This window comes from Arachis ipaensis, chromosome B7 (genome assembly GCF_059453495.1).
Source record: "Arachis ipaensis isolate K30076 ecotype BB chromosome B7, ASM5945349v1, whole genome shotgun sequence".
NCBI classification, from domain to species: domain Eukaryota; kingdom Viridiplantae; phylum Streptophyta; class Magnoliopsida; order Fabales; family Fabaceae; genus Arachis; species Arachis ipaensis.
Window position 1 is genome coordinate 137,501,375 of NC_142442.1, and position 20,168 is coordinate 137,521,542.

The 20,168-nt window shown below is 26.1% G+C and overlaps 1 protein-coding gene across 4 annotated transcripts; it reads left to right on the forward strand.

Annotated features, from left to right (window-relative positions):
* The first annotated feature begins 5,514 nt into the window (after nt 1-5,514).
* Nucleotides 5,515-19,303, forward strand: LOC107607861 (uncharacterized). 4 transcript variants are annotated; one of them, XM_088492690.1, is made up of 21 exons: nt 5,515-5,562; nt 5,857-5,897; nt 5,990-6,039; nt 8,437-8,580; nt 9,044-9,121; nt 10,072-10,254; nt 10,757-10,872; nt 10,950-11,025; nt 11,121-11,242; nt 12,654-12,884; nt 13,776-13,877; nt 13,976-14,101; nt 14,200-14,265; nt 14,366-14,686; nt 14,764-14,907; nt 15,695-15,821; nt 15,940-16,011; nt 16,102-16,188; nt 16,900-16,970; nt 17,217-17,308; nt 19,016-19,303. In XM_088492690.1, the coding sequence occupies exons 2-20, from the start codon at nt 5,870-5,872 to the stop codon at nt 17,299-17,301; spliced, it is 2,229 nt and encodes a 742-aa protein (XP_088348816.1). In that variant the 5' UTR covers nt 5,515-5,562; nt 5,857-5,869; the 3' UTR covers nt 17,302-17,308; nt 19,016-19,303. The 4 variants fall into 4 exon arrangements, with proteins under 4 accessions (XP_088348816.1, XP_088348817.1, XP_088348819.1 ...); XM_088492691.1 differs by having other exon boundaries at nt 14,203-14,265; XM_088492693.1 differs by having other exon boundaries at nt 12,753-12,884.
* Nucleotides 19,304-20,168: the final 865 nt, after the last annotated feature.

A 20,168-nucleotide genomic window follows, 5' to 3' on the forward strand; every position in this document is an offset into this window, starting at 1 on the left:
ATATTGATAGTAGATATGCAAGATAGAGTGGTAACGAAATTTGACAAGGAATGTGTTTATTCTACTAATTCATTTATGCAGGTTTTGCAGGAAGAGACTTTGAATGAGGAGTTTCTGAGCTACAGGTTTACAAAAGAAATCTGGAAAGGTTTAGTTCCGCCACGAGTGGAGTTGTTCTCCTTGTTTGTATTGGTAGGCCGAGTCAATACAAAGGACTGGTTTAGTAGACTGAAAATCCTACAACAGAATGATACTTTGTGCATGTTGTGTAAGAAAGATGTTGAAAATATACAACATCTATTTATTACTTATGAGTACTCTTGGCAGGTGTGGTGTACTTGGATCTCGGCGTTTGGACAGGAGTGGATTGTTCCCGGTACTTTGAAAGAGCACTTTGAGAATTGAAGATCGGTGCCAATGAGAAAAGAGATGCGTAAGTATTGGCTAGTTGGGTTTTCTCAGTCATATGGATTATTTGGTTACGCAGAAACGATGTCATTTTTCACAGCAAGACAACATGGATTAGAGACTACATGAATGAATCCTTTTCATGTGCTACAGAGTAGTGTTGTAAATAACTCATGTTATTGATGGCTATACCAGAGATGACAGAGTTGTTCGACTTTTATGGTTTTGTATTTGTCTTACTTGCTCCACCTGAGTGTTGAAGTCTTAAAAAAAAAAAAAAACTTGCTAGCTCCCTAGTACGCAGGTTGAATCAAGTTGAGTAGACTCAAATTAGGTATATCTAAAATAAGCACAGTAATTTTGTGTATATTGGATGTGCCATATTTTTATAAATTATTAGATTTTATTAAATATAAATAAAAAACTACTATAAAATAAGAGTAATGATAACTGTAATAAATATAGAATACACTAAATATCACTAATACATAAATAAATATATTTTTTAATATATAATACTTTAAATGACAAACATAATTTTTTTTAAATAATAAATATAAAATATATAAATACAAAAAAATATAAATCTTTTTTTATTTATATGTTTAGTTATCATGCAATAAATTTTTTATAATATTAAAAAATATATTAAATAATATTTTAAAACACGACATAAAAATATAAAATAATTAAATTTTGTTTTATATTACTTATAAAATAATTAGATTGTTATATTACAATTTTATTAACTAATTACTTTGTCAAAATATTATTATATAATATAATTTTTGATTAAAATATTTATAAAAATTTAATTTATTTAAAATATTATATATAATACATAGAAATGTTTGCCTTTTTATTTTTTAATTTAAAAAAAAAATTATTTTGAATAAAAAAATAAGGAATACGCATATTTTTTATGAAAAAACAAAAAGAAAAAAATATTTAAAAGTCGCGTTTAATTTGTTGCAGCGTTGTGTCTTATGATTTACTTATTTATTTATTTTTCAATGTACATTTTTCATAAAAGATATGCATATTTCTTGTTTTCTTTTTTTTTTTTCCTTTTTTTATTAACTTTTTTTAAATTGTAAAAGTAAAAATGCCAATATGTTCATGTATTATATATAATATTTTAAATAAATTATATTTTTATAAATATTTTATTAAAAATTGTATTATAATAATATTTTTAACAAAGTAGTTAGTTAATAAAAATTTTGGGTTAAGTACTAAAATCGTCCCTAAGGTCTGGGCTGAAAATCAAAATCGTCCCCGGCCTTTTTTTGTTATTAAAATCATCCTCAACGTTACAAAACGTTATAAAATCGTCCTTTTCCACCTCAATTTTATTTTTTTTACCATATTACCCTTCATTATTAATAAAAATAATTTAAAATAATATTAAAAAATTAAAACAAACCCCCCAAACTCCCACCCCTCAACCCTCCGCCCTCACTCACTCCCTCCCCCCTCCCCCCTCCCTCACTCCCTGCCGCCTCCCCCCCCCCCCCCTCACCCCCACCCCTCCCCCCCCCCCTTCGCCCTCCCCCCTCCCTCCCTCACTCCTGCACCCCCACCCCTCAACCCTCCCCCTCCGCCCTCCCTCACTCCCTCCCCCCTCACCCCCACCCCTCAACCCTCACCCTCCGCCCTCCCTCACTCCCTCCCCCCTCCCCCCTCAGCCCTCCCCCCTCCCTCACTCCCTGCCGCCTCCCCCCCTCCGCCCACTCCCTCACCCCCACCCCTCCCCCCCTTCGCCCTCCCCCCTCCCTCACTCCCCCCTTCGCCCTCAGCCCACTCCCTCACCCCCCCCAACCCCTCTCCCTTCCTGTAACATCCCTCACCCCACTCCCGTAACCCCCTCCCTCAGCAACAACAATAATCAAAACTCAGCAACAATTCAACAAATTTAGCAACAACAATAATCAAAATTCAGCAATAAGCAATAATCAAAACTCAGCAACAATTCACAAAAAATTCAGAAATTCTACAACAAAAATCCAATTTACAGAAAGTGGTGGCGGTGTAGCAGTGCAGGGCAAGCGGTGCAGCAGTGGCGGCGGCAGCGAAGATCGGTGGCGTACGTGAAGACCGGTGGCGGCGGCGAGGAGAGAAGATGGCGGAGGCGGAGGCGGCGAAGCGGCGAGGAACGGCGACGAAGGCGCGGCGGTGACTAGCGCGATGGCGGCAACGAAGGCGCGGCGGTGACTGACGCGATGGCGACGACTGGCGCGATGGCGGCGATCCCCTCCCCCTTTCCCCTTCCCACTCCTCCTCCCCCACACCCCTTCCCCCACCCCACCTCGCGTCCTTTCCCCTTCCCCCCGCCCCCACCCCGCGTCCTTTCCCCTTTCCCCCCTTCGCCGGCGTCGTCCCCCCTCCCCCCTTCCCCTTCCCCTCTTCCTTTTTCCCCACCCCCTCTCTTTCTCGTCCCCCCCTTTCCCCCTTCCCCCAATTCTCTTTCTCCCTCAGCCTTTCTTTTCTTTTTTTTTATTTTATTTTATAATTTTTGAATAAAGAGTAATTTGGTAATAAAAAAATAAAATTGGTAAAAAAGGACGATTTTATAACGTTTTATAACGTTGAGGATGATTTTAATAACAAAAAAAGGTTGGGGACGAATTTGATTTTCGCCCCTTACCTTAAGGACGATTTCAGTACTTAACCCTAAAATTTTAATATAACAATTTAATTATTTGTTAAGTAATGTATAAAATAAAATTTAATTATTTTATATTTTTATGTTGTAATTTAGAATATTGTTTTAATATAATTTTTTAATATTATAAAAATTTTATTGCATGATAATTTATATTTTTTTGTATTTATATGTTTTATATTTATTATTTAAAAAGAAAAAATTATGTTTATTATTTAAAGTATTGTATATATATTAAAAAAATTTATTTATTTATGTATTAGTAACTTTTAGTATAATTTATAATTATTATAGTTTATTAATACTCTTTTTTTATAGTAATTTTTAATTTATATTTAATAAAATATAATAATTTATAAAAATATAACACATCTAATTTATATAAAATTATTATACTTATTTTAGACATACCTGACTCAAATTATCATGTATAAATTATTATTAGATTTTTGTAACTATTAGATATTGTTATGTAGACAATCAATGACTGAGATTTTGTTTCCATATTGAGGCAACTAGAACCCTTCCTAGTTAAGAAACTGCCAAATTAAGAATAAGTAAAAAAGGAAAAACATAGAATTATAAAGCTAGTGGTCCAAATAGATTTATTGACCGCATCAATAATACCATCCGCATAAGTGTTTTTAGTAACCAAATCTAATTATATTAGCATAAACCCAGCAAAAATTAATGCGTACATACAGTAAATACAACTTGATTGAATTTGATTTAAAAATTATTTGGCCAAAACATTTTTGTATTAACCACACTATTTTTAAGGTAGCGTTTGTTTTGAGATACTGAGATAGAAACTGAAAAACTGAAACTTAGTATTATATTTATTGGTTCAAAGATTGGTACTAAAATTTCTGTCTTTGTCTCCTAAAATTTCAGTATTTCAGTACCTCCAAAAAGTGAAGACACAGGGAACTGAAATTTTTAGAAACAGAGACTGAAACATTAATAATATTTTATACCTAAAATACCCTCATTTCAATTCATTAATTCTAATTTTATTTTTTGTACAAATTAAATTAGCTAGAGTTTCATTTTTGTTTTAATTTTTGTCTCCCACTTTACACTAAATAGAATACTGAAATTTTTTTTATCTTTATCTCTCCGTCTCAATCATCAGTCTCTATCTCTCTACTAAACAAACGCTACCTAAACTATTAGAAATCAAACAAAAATTTGTTTTAAGATATAAAATTCATCTCATACTCGGGAGTCAGAATTGCATTGGACAACAGCATCGATCTGTGGGAGAACCCAAAAACAATTATATATAACAACATAGGGTTTAATAATATGTTAAAATAATAGTAAATATATAATTCAATCCTAAAAATTAATTTATGATGCCAACTAATATTATCTCCTATTTATAAAAGTTATCGATGCATTTAGAGAATGTGATCTAAAACTCTAATATACATGGTTCATTTATTCGATTCATGAATCTTTTAATTATTTTATTGATCTTTATACATTTACAAAATTTTTAATTAGTTTCTCACATTTCAAAAATTTATAATAAATTCTATATAAATAAAAATTTTTAGTTAAATTATTTCTAATAATTAAAAAAAAAGACATAAATTTAGAGTATTTATTTTTAGAATATTTCACAATTTAAAAATATTTTGTTTTTAATAAAAACAGTTAACAATGAACTAATGAAAATTGTTTTATTTAATACAAAGACTCCATTACAAAATTTTAAACTGTCATATATAAGAATATAATAAAAAATTTGTTGAAACTATAATAAAAATCGATAAAGTAATTATTAAACATTTTCATTTTTTACCGAGAAAAAAAAAGCTAAAATTATTAAACTTACTTTTCTCTTAAAAAAATCATAAAAACAAACAATATTAGCAATATAGACTATAGAAAGAAGCTTCACTTTTCTCAATTTTTTACACTTACAACGTATAGATTGACTAAGTATTCGATCTATTTCATACCATTTATCAATTTTCTTATGAATTACATAAATTAATTTTGAATCTTTTTTTTATGAACAAGTGTTTTTTTTTTTACTATATATTTAGCATACTGTAGTTCTGTCCAAATCTCTCCCTAGTAGCTTTGATTTGAGATACATTGACTCTTTAACAATTCATCTTATTAATATATTTTTATTAAACAAAGATTAGCAGCTTCTTGTTTCCAATCGGCAAACAATTATGATAAGTTCTCTTAAAATAATATCCTTATTAATTCCTAGATTAGTGAAAAATATTAGATTTGGAAAAAAATATCACAATTTGACTTATTTATTTTTGGAATTTAATATCTTAAAAATAAAATATTTTTTTCATTACTCTGTTAATAAAAAATATTTATTAAAATAATGAGAAATAAGTTAAATAAGTTTATTACTCTCTGTATATATATTCCTATAAAAACAAGGGGCATGAGGAAAGAATGCAAGGCATCAACGCACATTGTAAAATTTGAGCTTGAGCTCCCACCAACATAAGGTTATTTTTCCCACTCCTATTTGTTTAGTTAAGCTCTCATCTTCCTAATTGTAGTTTAGGAGACTAATTTGTTACTATGATAAAATCTTACTATTTGACACCTTGAAATCCTTTTGGTTTCATTGAGGAAGGAAATTCATATATGAGATAAGCAATAATTACCCTTCCTTTGAGGTTTCAATTTTATTTGAGATAAACAATTTTTTTTTTTACTATTATTTGGAAGAAATAAAGCTGCCCATGTATCAATTTTTGTTGTCATAATTAACCTTCTTTTTTTAATTTCTGTATCAGGGGATCGGATACAATGGACGAAGAAAATAGCACAAATCTAGGTCCGTTATTTTTTCTCAATTTTGATTGACAATATATATCAATAAATTTAATCATCGTTGGAGCAACCCATTTAATTATCGTTGGTTTACAGGTTTAGATTCAGCGAATTCGATTTTTGACGAAGAAATGGTTAATTTAGAGGTAATTATACTCAACTGAGATTGTTAAATAAATCATAAAATTGAGCATTGTTTTCTGAGCTGCCAATTAGGAGCATATACTTGAATTATATAAACCCAAATTAAAAAAAAAAAAACTTTGTTCAATTTAATTTATATAACTCATTTGTTGGTGGGTGCGATTGTGATTTGTGTGTTGTTTTGGTGTTGTTCTTGACACGAATAAAATTTTCTTTCCATACACAGTTTATAGTGTTGAGATCCCTTGTCAAGCCATTCAGATTTTGACATTTTGTCCAGATCTCTTGTCCTCTTGCACTACTACGTACTGATATATATACCCCTTTTTTAAATAAAAAATTAAAAAATTATATGTAAACAACAAAAATTAATTATCAAATTCATATTTATTTATATATATATATATATATATTAATTTATTTTTATATATATTTACTATAACATATATTCAATATAAATAATTGATAGTTAATTTTTTATACATGTGTATAATACGATTATTTTAAATAATTTAAAATTATGGAAGATAGTACGCTTACATTTTTAGAGCAGAGTATTTAGAACTACTGTATTATTCACCTTAAGGACAAATGTAATTTATAGAATGAACGAAATATCTAGCCAGTTGACCAGTTCCAAATTTGTAGAATGGATAAAATATCTAATTATCTTTATGTGAAGTTAATAATTAAAAATTGATACATAAAAATTTAATAAATTTGTTAAATTAATTAATAATTTTTAAATATTAATTTCACATCAAGATAATTGTATATGGATTTTTACTATATTTTAAATATACATCAGAAGTAATTTAATTAGGACTAATGTAAAACTTTTTATTATTTGGATATATATTCTTCACGAAAATAACATATATATTTTAAGAACACTTAGTAAGATATTTAATATAATAAGAATTTTATTAATAAATATTTTAATAGTCTTAGTTAAAATGCAAAAAAAATAAATAATTAAATATTTTTATATATTAAATATATTTATGAAAAATATTTAAATTTTTTTACTAATAATAACCTTAGAAAAGGCCATAAAAACACTTGTTAGTAAAAACTTTACTAATAGTAACGAGTACTCCTAAAAAGGAATGTACTCTCTCTAGTAGCAAAATCCAATATATATATACACAATTACGAGAACTAATAAAAAGTAAAGTCAAAATTTTAAATTCAGGAATCCAATCCTCTTAATTATATACTACTTATTCATGAGCTTGTTTTGGTGCTATATTTAGGATATTTTCTTATTTTCCAGAAAGTTTGTCCTTTGGAAATTTAAAGCGTAATGGATTGTAATATTTTTAAAAACGTCTTCTATATATTTAATATTAAAATAAATTCATATATTAATCCCTATGAAAAATTTTTTTTGTGTATTTGTTAAAAATGAAATATTAAACTTTTCTGGAATTAAGTTTTATTATAAGAAAATACTCTAATTATCTTTTTAAAATATCCTAATAACTATTTTTTGGAAATGACGTTCTATTTATTAAATAAGATAAAACTTATTTTTTAAGATATCTATTTTTTAATTTGTTTGATATTTAAAATATTTTAAAACTCTGTACGTAATTCACACTTAATCAGAGAGAGAGAGTGAAAAAAAAACAAAATGAAGAAAAACTGCAAAAGAAGCAGCTTTTATTCGCGTATACAAACAAATTTTCTTTAAATATTTTATACATAATGTGAGGAAGGTCTGATTGGAAATTAGCAAGATATCATAAATTGTGTATGTTTTTTAGGAGGAGATATGTCAAAGTCAACGTATACTTTTCATTTTACTCTCATGTAATTATTAAGTCATTCTGTCGTTTTCATCCATATTTTTCCTTGAAAAGTTGATGATATATAACGAAATAGTTGTCGTAATCCTCTTCAGTAGAATTTTTTTAAAATTCTGTACGTAATTCACACTTAATCAGAGAGAGTGAAAAAAAACAAAATGAAGAAAAACTGCAAAAGAAGCAGCTTTTATCCGCGTATACAAACAAATTTTCTTTAAATATTTTATACATACTGTGAGGAAGGTCTGATTGGAAATTAGCAAGATATCATAAATTGTGTATGTTTTTTAGGAGGAGATATGTTAAAGTCAACGTATACTTTTCATTTTACTCTCATGTAATTATTAAGTCATTCTGTCGTTTTCATCCATGTTTTTCCTTGAAAAGTTGATGATATATAATTGATAAGGATTCTCCTAGGCATTAATGAAAATAAATACAATTGGCATTTTCTTTAAAGTAGTTATTTTTAGTTAATATTTAAAAAATATAGCCATTTTTTTAATTTAATTTTTTATTATCATATATGACTTATAGTTTATATTTTTTATTTTTATTTGTTACCCGAGTGATGTAATGAAAATGCAGGACCTGGATTTGGATATTGAGTTAGGCAGCTTGAGTTTGAATGATGAGAATGAATGGGATGCTGCAAACATCTTAGACAACATAGGAACACCATTATTCAACAGCCTCATGCACCCTACTCTCCATCAATCGGATTTAACAATTGTAATTTCATTTTCTCTTCTTATTTTATTGTTTGTGTGTGTTTTTTTTATTATTGTTGAATGTATAATAATAAGGACAATTACTTAAGAAAATATTGATCTTAATATTACCTAAATATTCTAATTATGAATAGGTTATATTTATATCTTTTTATGAATTTATTTAATATGTCGGACTCAAGAAGAGACCGAAACAAATTAAAAAAATGTTCTATCACAAACTTATTTATTGCAGACTATAACTTATTATTTAATACTTCAATGAAGTAGTGTGTGACAAATATATTTTTAATTTATTTCTGTTTTTATCAAATTATAAATATTTTTCTTAATTCATTTCTATATTATGATATTTTACACAGATAATGTATAAAAATTAAATTGTAGCTTTTTAATATTTTATCATGATATTATTATCTCCACACATTTTCTTCCTTTTGAAACATGCATACGTTTTGATTCAGGAGAAACAACAGCAACAGGATTTGAGGTCCTCAATCTCCGGAAATCCTGAAACCCATGAAAATGAGGCCATAGCAATAGTAAGTGTGCGTTTGAATGTGCATTTCTCAAATTAAAATTTGAATAAATGTAATTTTATAAAATTAATTTTAGGTAGAAGTGAGTTTGTATTAAAATAATTTATATTAAAAAATTTTATATTAAAATTGATTTTAATAAAATAAATATTATTTAAATAATATTAGATAAAATTACTTTTAAATAGATAATTATTAAAAAATATGACATTAAGTTATATTATTATTTTTCTAAGTATATTTAATTTTTTTAGTGTATTTTTATATAGTATTTTTTTAATACTATATTAGTACTACGTACTCTTTTTTAGTACGTTTATAATTTATAATTTATTATTATTATTGTTGTTGTTAATTAATTTTTTAAATTTATTCTATCTAATAAAATCAATAAAGCGTATTATAAAATAATAATAATAATAATAAATATAATATACAAAAATTGCAATTATAAAAATATATAATGTTAAATAAAAAAAACCAATAAATAATAGAAAAAAATACTCATGGCTCGTAAAAAAAACAATAATTCTATAAATAAAATCATAAGAACTCCATTAATGATGGAACGTCAAATACAAGAGCTACAACTTTTTCTTTCTGTAAATATAGATTTTAGTACAAAATCAGTTTATAAAAAACAAAAATAGCCAAACAAAAAATTAAAAGCGTTTAAAAAACTTAAACATGTTTATCTCAAAAAGTTTCCTGAGGCATGCATTAAACGCATTTTAGAAAATGAAAAGTGTTACTCAATTTGCTTAACCTCTATGTTATGCATACGTATGCTCCTCCTTTTTCCACAAAGTAATTAATAAAGTTTTCGTAATTCATTATGATAACGTAAGCATTAATACAGATAATGCACAATGCATAGCGCACACTACCCGCAAAAATACAAAGACTAGACCGTAAATGTAGGAGTAATAATTATTATTGCATTTAATCTTTAGGGTCACAATTTGAAGGGATCATCATCAATTATAGTTGCAACACGAAATAAGAATCAAAATACTACTGAACCTGCTTCTATTGAACAACAAAGTGTGACTGCCACTCTTGGTCATGATCCCAGTCCTCTTTTCCAGTCTTCATCAAATTCCTCGTCTCCACCACTCCATCCTTCGTTGCCCAAGGTAAGTTATTTTTTTTTTTCAATTAAACAAAAAATAGTATAAATAATAACACAACAGGCTAATACATACATAGTTAATAATACTACTCTTTAATTTCTAATTTTAAAAATAATGCTTTCTATTTTATTTTTAATTTTATCTATCAGCATTTTTTAAATGCAGTTTCAAATTAATTCCATGGTTGTTTCATAGTATATATAACTATTAAATGTATATGTCATAATAATAATAATAATAATAATAATAATAATAATAATAATATAAAGATATTTGTTTTTGTGGTTAAAATTTAGAGTGTAATTTGCCAAAAAAAATATTAAATAGTCAATGTTTGATTTAGAAGATGCAAAAGCTAATAAATTTTGAGTACTTAATATTTATTTTAAAAAGTAAATTCGATATTAAAATAAAAATTACCAGAGAATTTGTTTAATATATTTGACTTAAAAAGGTCAAAGTACATTTGAATATTTTTCTTTCTTCTTTGATAATTGATCATCAGGTGGGAATTATTTTAGAAAGAGAAGGATCGTTAACTCATCAAGACCAAGAATACATTAGTAGAATGAGTTGGTTTAATCAATTTCCTCATCACATGCAACATGAGAATTCACATAGGTAGGTTATTGATTATTATTAATGGTTTAATGGCAGGTTTTAGATTATACATGCATTAAATTTTCTCTATTGTGTAGGAATGAAGGTGGAGACATGGATTACCAGCACAGCAATTCCCCATTGGTGCCAAATACAATGTCAAACTACAATTTAGTTAGTGGAAACAAATGACCTTTTATCCTCTTAATTATTAAAAAATAAATAAATAAAAGAATAGATGCATTCAATATTTGAAGTATTTGTTACAGCAGGTGGAGGTTAGGGCAGGAAATGGAACAACATATCATTCAAGTGGACAATTTATTAGAAACCAAAGATCTGTGTTCCAAAACAATATCATGGACACTCATACAGCCTTTAATTCTGGAAGGTATATATGTTACTCTTGTTTGCTCATATATTTTGATGATGTTTTATTTTTATTCTAAAAACTTTTATTTTATCTTATTTTAATCTTGTAATTAAAATTAACATTAAAAAAAATTATTTTTTATTATAATTTTTTAGATAGCAATAAAAAATCATGATTATAATATGAGAAAATACCACTTTTCTCTCCTAAGATACTAAAATGACATTTTCCTCCCCTCTATTTATAAAATGTATATTCTCATCCCTTATAACTTTTAAAAAATCTCCTCTTTAATCAATTTTAAATTTTTTGTGTTAATTAATGTTAACTTTATCTATTTTTTAAGAAAAAATAAATTATTTTTTATAAAAATATCCTTTAGCAAAAATTTTATTTTTTATCATTAAATTTTGCTTACCAAAATACTCTTTAATAAATTATTTTTTATTAATTAAATTGTATTTTTACTAAAATATTTTTAAAAAATTTAATAATTAAATTTATTTTTTCTAAGATACCCTTCAATAATTTTTAATTATTAAATTATGATTTTACCAAAATTTTCATCAATAATTTTTTTATATTTTACTATTAATTTTTCAATATCAATATATATTATTTTAACATTAAATAAAAATCTTAATAAGATTATTCAATATAAATATATATTAATTATTATACATATTAACAATAGTAATATTTTTTTATTTAATGTTAAAATAATATATATTGATATCGAAAAATTAATAATAAATATAAAATAATTGTTAACGAAAATTTTGGTAAAATCATAATTTAATAATTAAAAAATTATTGAAGGATATCTTAAAAAATAATTTATTAAAGAATATTTTGCTAAGAAAAATGTAATGACAAAAAAATAAATTTTTTGCTAAAGGATAATTTTTGTAAAAAATAATTTATTTTTTCTTGAAAAATGGATAAAGTTAACATTAGTTAACACAAAAAAATTTAAAATGGATTAAAGATGAAATTTTTTGAAAGTTATAAGGAAGGGGAATATAAATTTTATAAATAGAGGAGAGGGGGTGTTATTTTAGCATCTCACAGAAGAGGAAAGTGGTATTTTCTCTTATAATATTGATTCTAATTATTTGAGAATGAAAATAACACAAAAATAAAAAATTTGAAAGAATAATAATAATAAAGAAAAATAATAATTTTAAAATGAAATATTTTACTTTTAACAAATAAATATATAAAAAATAAATTTTTTGAAACAAAAATAAACATTTTAAAATTAAAGACAATACTAAGAGTTAATCAAAATATTAAGATTAAATTAATAATTTACTTAAAATAAGATACATCATTTTCACTTATTTATAAATGCTATTCTCATAAGGATGGCTAATTGGAGACTCCTTTAATTGTGAAATTTAAAATGGTATATAATGTATGTATGTAGGGCTGATGAACACAATCATTTCTGGATTACAAATATGTATGATTCACAATACAGCAGTTACAATTACATGCATCATGATTCCTACTCTTCTTCTTTCAGTGTTTCACTGCCTCAAGACGGTTTTGCCCCTCTTCCTACTCCTGCCCCCGAAGGAATGTATTATAATAAGATTTATGATTTAAACTCTCAAAATTCGTTGCGCCTTACTCCTGACTACCCATTCTATCCTAGGTATCTACTTTTTTTTTTTTCAGGAATTATATTTTCTTCATCTTTTATAATATACAACTTTTTTTATATCTTTATCAATCACTCTTAATACTAAAATTTAAAAATAGAATATATATATATATATACATGTATATATAAATGCATACAAAAATGACATAAATAATATTATTTTATTTTATTGACAATTTTTTTGAATAAATTTTAAAAATAATAAAAGTAAGTCTCTGAAAATTTTTGTAATAGATTTATTGGTCTTTGAAAAATGTCAAATATGTTGGCACAAATAGTTTATGATAAACTTATAGGTAATTGAAAAGAAAAAACAAAATAAATCTTTCGAAAGATGTGATAATCTACTTATTTAATGTTTTTTTAAGACTTAAAAAAATTTTAATAAAGTATTTTTGGAGTATTATTTTTTATATTTTAAAAAAGTAAACTGATTTAGAATAAAAAATTGTATTATAATTAAAAGATAAAATAAAACCGATATTACCTTAAAAATACAGGATCATCTTAATGGAAAATCAATAAAATTTAATCATTTATATAACTATCTTAATAAAATTATTAAAAATAGGATTTAGTTAATATGTATTTTAAGATACATGATAAAGTTATGAATTAAGAAATTTTTTATAGAAAAACCTGCAAAACTTAAATTCTAATGCATTAACAAATTTTACTTTTAGTTAATTTTAAATTACTATTTAAATATATAATTTTACAAATATTAATATATTATTTTATAAGACCCAAAATAAAATTAATTTTAAAATTAATATTAGAGATGTTGTTATTAATGCATCTCAAAGATGATCAGTACCTACTTATGATATTCTAATTTTTTTTTTTATATTATTAACTCTTAGTTAGCAACCTTTTATTTAGGGGGCAAGCGAAACCACACCCTTCTCTTATTCAAGTGCCACCAACAAATCATGCTTATAATAGACCTATACCGTCCAACTCTACTGCACTTCCTTATTATAGGTACTCCATCACTCTCTTCATTGTTCCTTTAGTTTCATCATGCTTAATTGCTTACCATTCACACTGAATTTATGTTGTGTATATCTCTCTATATATAGGTCTCCTCCAATGTACTCAACTTATCATTCACACCATCCACAACCTGCACCATATCCTCATCCATATGCAACCACCACATACCATAATAATTCCTTTGGCTTGGGATCTTCAGTGCAGCCTTCTATGTATAAAATATTATTATTACTTTAAAATTTTTATTTTAATATATATGTCCCTATTTTATTGATACATATAGACTATGGTTTATGTCACAATTGTATAGTAGGTGCCCTCCACCCTATGGTAATATTTATAATCCCCAAACGATGATCTTGCAGCAATTCTCAAGGTAATTAAGCATATGCGGATAGAGATCTTGTCTCTTAATTAAATCAATTTCTTCAAGATTATAAATAACCATTAACTAATAACTTTTGGGGTGAATGAAGGTCCCAAGATGTGGCATCATCAAATCATCAGATGAATGGATACAACAAATACAATGGATTGTTGATGAATACTAATACTCCTCCTCCTCCTCCTGAACGGCAGAGTTACAATACAATGATGTTGCCGCAGGAAGCACTTCCTAGCAGTACAGCAGCTATGTCATGGAGCCAGCAGCACAATATAATAAACGATTCGCAGTCGCAGTCACAAGCATTGATGAGGTCAATGAGCGCTGAGCTTTTCTCAGGCAACACTCAAGGATCTAGTTCACAAGATTCTAACTCCAGGGGAGATTCTGATGACTTTGCACGCCTCCTAAGGTAATCTCACATATTCACTAGCTAATACTCTTTATTAATGGATATTATTCACTAAACTGGGTTAATTCTACGTACAGATTGATTAGGCCTGAAAGTGCATTGGGGAATCATCAGGAGCAACGAGTGACGACCCCGGTTTCAATAATAAATAATGTAAATAATCAAGTCCTCACAAGGCAGCAGCGTGGCAAAGGAAAGCTTCCTCAATCTTCCACAACTAGGTAGGTACCTAAGAATGTTTTTATTTTTATTAAGAACATTTTAGATTTATATTAAAATCAGTTACTAATATAAATTATATGTTAAAATATAAAATAAATATTAAAAATAATTAAATAACACATGTCTTTATATATAAATACGTGATAACTAATTTTAGTGTACATATAATATTTTGAGTAAAGTATCGTTTTTGTTCCCAATGTTTGAGGTAAATTTTATTTGTGTTCCTAACGTTTAAATCGTTCTATTTGTATCTCTAACGTTTGTAAAAGTGATTCAATGTTATCCTGCCGTCAATTACACATCATGAGCGCTTTAATTTGAGTTTTAAAAATCTTTTCTTGAAGTTAGAATACAAATGTATGATCTACTCCGAAAAATAGCTCATCAAATGTTGAAACTAATTCCTACAACATTTACATAATTCACTTTTCTAGGGACATAATTAAATCTAAACACAAATAGTTGATATAATATTAAAATCGACTACATCCAAGTGAGACCTAATTGAAAATGAATACATTCAAGTGAGAATAATTGAAAAATATAATCTGATTTGTTAGTATAATTGATAGTAGGATAACATTGAATCACTTTTATAAACGTTAAAGATACAAATAAGACGATTTAAACATTAGGGACACAAATAAGACTTACCCCAAACGTTGGAGACAAAAACGATACTTTACTCTAATATTTTTGTAAATCTTATTACAGAAAATACAATATATATTAATGGCAAATTATGCATGCATGCATGATTGTGTGTTTTATTCTAATTTATAGGGAACCTTCGGCGGCAATTCGCAGAATACTGGACATGTCTTCTACACGAACAGTTATTCGAAATCCTCTGCCCAATCAAACTCCTCTGGCCATTCAAACTTCGAACTACCCAGCATATGAATCAAGGGTAAGGAAAGTGATGCCATGAATAATACTTGCACAAATTTTGCATAGACTCCTGAAAACTTAAATTGATAAGAAATGATAGATAAATGATTATATTTCTAATACTCAAATATGCGCAGGGTGGATGGATTCCAGATCTTAAAAAGCAAGTGATGAGCAATAGCAGTACTAATTCAGTACTGATCAGATTGGTAAGCAAGCCTGATGATTGAATTCGTTACGTTCGTTGTGATAATTTAATTTCTTGATACTTTAAATAATGGACGGGTCGGATGTGTTAGGAGAAAGAAAAGCGGCGTCGTGGTCGTCCCCGCAAAATCCAACCGCAGCTGCAACCACACTCAGCATCCTCTTCCAACCTCGGAAAGGTACGGTTCCTAACTACAGTTAGAGACAAGTGTTTATATATCCAATAAAATACTATCATCAATTATTATTATTATTATTATTATTATTAGGATGTTTCTATGAAGATGCCTAAAATGTCTTTTTGAATTTCTTAACAAATTAAAATAAAATTGATTTTTTTATAATAATAACAATAAACCCAATTGTTATTGGATCCGGTCAAACCAATCAATTTACATAACCCACCGAATCATAGGCTTTTTTTTTGTTTTTTTAAACAAAAATTAAGGATATATTTATCTTTTTATCAAAAAATTTAAACACGATTCGATTTAGATTGTATAAATCGATCAGATAAAATCGAGTCTAATAATTATAATGCGGACAATTAAGTCTATTATTGTTGCTATAATAAACCGATTTTGTTCTAGTTTATTAAAAAATAAATTATTAACCGATTTAATAAAGATGTCCAATAATATCATGATACATGTAAATGTCTTTAAAAAAAGACATTTTTAGTGTCTTTATCAAAATGTTAGGTAAAAATTCAATTACAATTCCCCGTTATCAATTTCACTTAAAGTTAATGATAACTGCACTTAAATTTTTACCTTCTTATTATTATTATTATTTTCACTGCGTGTTGATAACACTTAGTAATCGTACAACTACATGCTCTGTCCTCTTTTATAGATTCAATTTTTTCTCTCACGTATATGATTTTGCAGAGAGGACGACCAAGTAGATCCCCAGAAGTAGATCAGCCTCCTTACAAACAACCTTCCTCTCATTCCACCTGGTAAGTCTTTGCCAACATTTAATTAATTTTTTATATAATAATTAACAAAAATATTATGTATACACTAAAATTAACTCGACATGGATATAACAGTAATTGTTCATAGCTCATCAAAACAATACCTCACTTCTTAGCTGCTTTAATTAATTTTTCTTTTTTTACATACATCTTACTCTCACAATAGTAACTTGATTGGGTGCACAGAAAAAAATTGAAATTAAACCTTGATGGTTTTGAATTTTTCAGGGAACTTTTAAACGCCGTCTATGACCTAGCAATTGAGAATGAAGATTCTCCCGTCGACCCCTTTCTTCGATTATTCAATGCATGACACCCTGGTAATCTCAATTTCCACACCATCATCCTTCCTTCTTTTCTTACTCATTTTTTATTTTTAATTTTTAAAACTGCTACTTGGAGCTTAGACAGAATTTGGGGGGGGGGTGGGTGGTAGGGGATTTTAACAAAAGTTATATAATAGTATTTATATTAAATAAAATTTATTAATATAAAAATTTTTAAAGTATGACAATAGTATATTAATAAATAAATAATTTTATAAATAAAAATTATACTTTTTAAATCTTAGGTGACTTGGTTTTAATAATTGAAATATAAACATAACTTTTTAATATTTTTTATTAATATAAATAACTAAAATAAAAAAACATTTAAATGTTTTTATCTAAAAAAATCCAATTAAAAAATTCATATTTCATAAATAATAAAATAATATTAAATTAAGTGAATAAAAAATAAAGCTTTAGTGATAGTAACTGAAAATTAGAAAAGAGGACAAAAAAAAGTATTCATGAAAACAAAAATTTTTGCGAATTTATCGTTTATTTAATTGATTTTTTTAGTTATTCAAAATTTAAATGAATATCAATTCGAATACAAGTATTCAAATTATTGGATTAAATGACTAAAAGAATCAATCAATTGAACAAATAATATCCTATGCAAGAAAACTACTAATGTCTATATAAAAGTTTGAGAGTCATTTAAAATATTTTTTAAAAATATTTTTATAAATAATTAAAATTCAATACATATAATCAATTAAATCGTATTACTTTTGTCAAAATTAAATCAGACAAATTAATTTAGTTGAAAAATTGGTAAATTAAACGTTGAACCGGTCTAAATTAATATTCTTTTTTATAGAAAATGATTACAATAATCTTATTATAGAAAATAACTAAAATATTATTATTATTATTATTATTATTATTATTATTATTATTGTTATTATTATTAGATATATATATATATATATATATATTTTTTTTTAATTTTAAAAATTGTAAATCCTAATACAAAGAGAAGAGAAACCTTAGAATTTAGAGTTTTCAAAATTTTTAATAATAATAATAATAATAATAATAATAATAATTTAATTATTTTTTATAATAGAAATATTATAGTCATTTTTTATAAAAAAAATATTAATTTAGACCGACTTAAGATATAGTTCACCAATTTTTTTAGCTAAATCAATTTATCTGATCTAATTTTGACAAAAATAATACAATTTAATTAATTATATATATTGAATTTTAATTACTAAAAAAATCTTAAAATAACGTTTTAAACGTCTTATTTGACTGGCTCCCTAAAAGTTTTGGAGCATGATCCAAATACTATAACAAAACTTCACAAAGTCAGTTATATAATATCGTAGTAACGGTATCATGTTATTACATGATATTCTATTAATTAGTTACACTACTAATTGATTAATAATGATATGTCAATTTAGAAAAAGTTAAAAAAAATATTAAAAAATTATTAAAATTTATTATTTTTTGTCATTATTTAATCATCAATTTAATTTTTTTATTCTAATTTTTTCAATCTAATAATTTAACAACATATTTTATCTTATATTTTTTAATATTAATAATTAAAAATAATAAATTTTAATTATTCTCTAATATTTTTTGAAGTTAAATTACAAGCTGGCTCAATATAAGCTTATAAGAAGAAACTTGGGAGATTTATTTTAGTAAGAGACTAACAATGTGTTATTATCCTTCATGCAGCGAATCATTAAATAGTAGTTAATGAGACTTGCTTTCTACAGCAAAGTCTTTGAGCGCATGCAATCATGAGCATTTGAATGATCTCAAAGATTGGAAACAATTCCAAGAACATTGATGGTACCAATGGAATTGGAACCTAGAAAAATCCTTTATGAGCAAACAATATTACTGCTGAACATTCTTTCTTTAGTTAAAGGTGAACAGTATATATACTGCTTGCACCTTACAGTAGTTATGCTTGAAAAGGACACAAATTTGGTTTATATTTTTGGGAAACTATTTAAATGTTCAGTTAAATCTTAGTTAGCTCTAAAGAATCATTGATATTTTAACATAGTTTGCCATATGACACAAATTAATTTGTGTATGGCTGCAAATTTGGTGAAATACAATGATATAATGATAAATGGGTAAAAACCACTCTATGCGATTTCTTTTATGGTAAAAAATAGTGCACTTTAACAAGTTGCACTTTGCATTTTTTTTTAAATGCGATTTCTTTTTTCAAAAATAAAAAATTTTAAAAAATCAAACACACCTTGTAATTTTCATATTTTTGAAAAATAAAATCACTCTAATTTTTTTAAATGATTCCCATATTTTGGAAAAATCACGAAAATAACAATATTTTTAAAATTCATATATTTGGAATTTATATTAAATCTTTTTTGACAACCATATGACTTGTAAATTGTTGGACTTGCTTGCATTCTTTGTCTTAGGCCTAGTTTGGGTAAATAACTTAAATAAGTTCTTTTGAAAAAAGAGCTTACAACATAAGGACTTTTATTAATAGCAGCTTATAAATAAGTTGTTTTGTGTTTAGATATTTAGTTATAAAAGTACTTATTTTAAAGTTGTAGCGTTTGGATAAATAACTCAAAAAATGAATTTTTTTTACAGAAGAGAATGAATATTAAAATAACGATGATAACAAATACTTTCCAATATTGAATGTTGATTTTATATAACCTAATCACTAATATTGTGTATGATATGGTAGGTGAAAATAAAAAATAAATATAAAATGCGTGTCAATGTATATTTTGTTGCTGTTTTTTATTTTTTTTACTCCTATTAGAACTCTCTTCTCTTTTATTGAGGTCAAGAACTTGCTATAATTAACTATAAAAATAATAGCAAGCTATAAAAT

Coding starts and splice junctions, on each gene's coding strand:
- LOC107607861 (XM_088492690.1), top strand. CDS start 5,870: ATGGACGAAGAAAATAGCACAAATCTAG. Junction 10,255..10,756: donor TCCATCCTTCGTTGCCCAAG/GTAAGTTATTTT, acceptor ATTGATCATCAG/GTGGGAATTATTTTAGAAAG. Junction 14,908..15,694: donor CCTCAATCTTCCACAACTAG/GTAGGTACCTAA, acceptor TCTAATTTATAG/GGAACCTTCGGCGGCAATTC.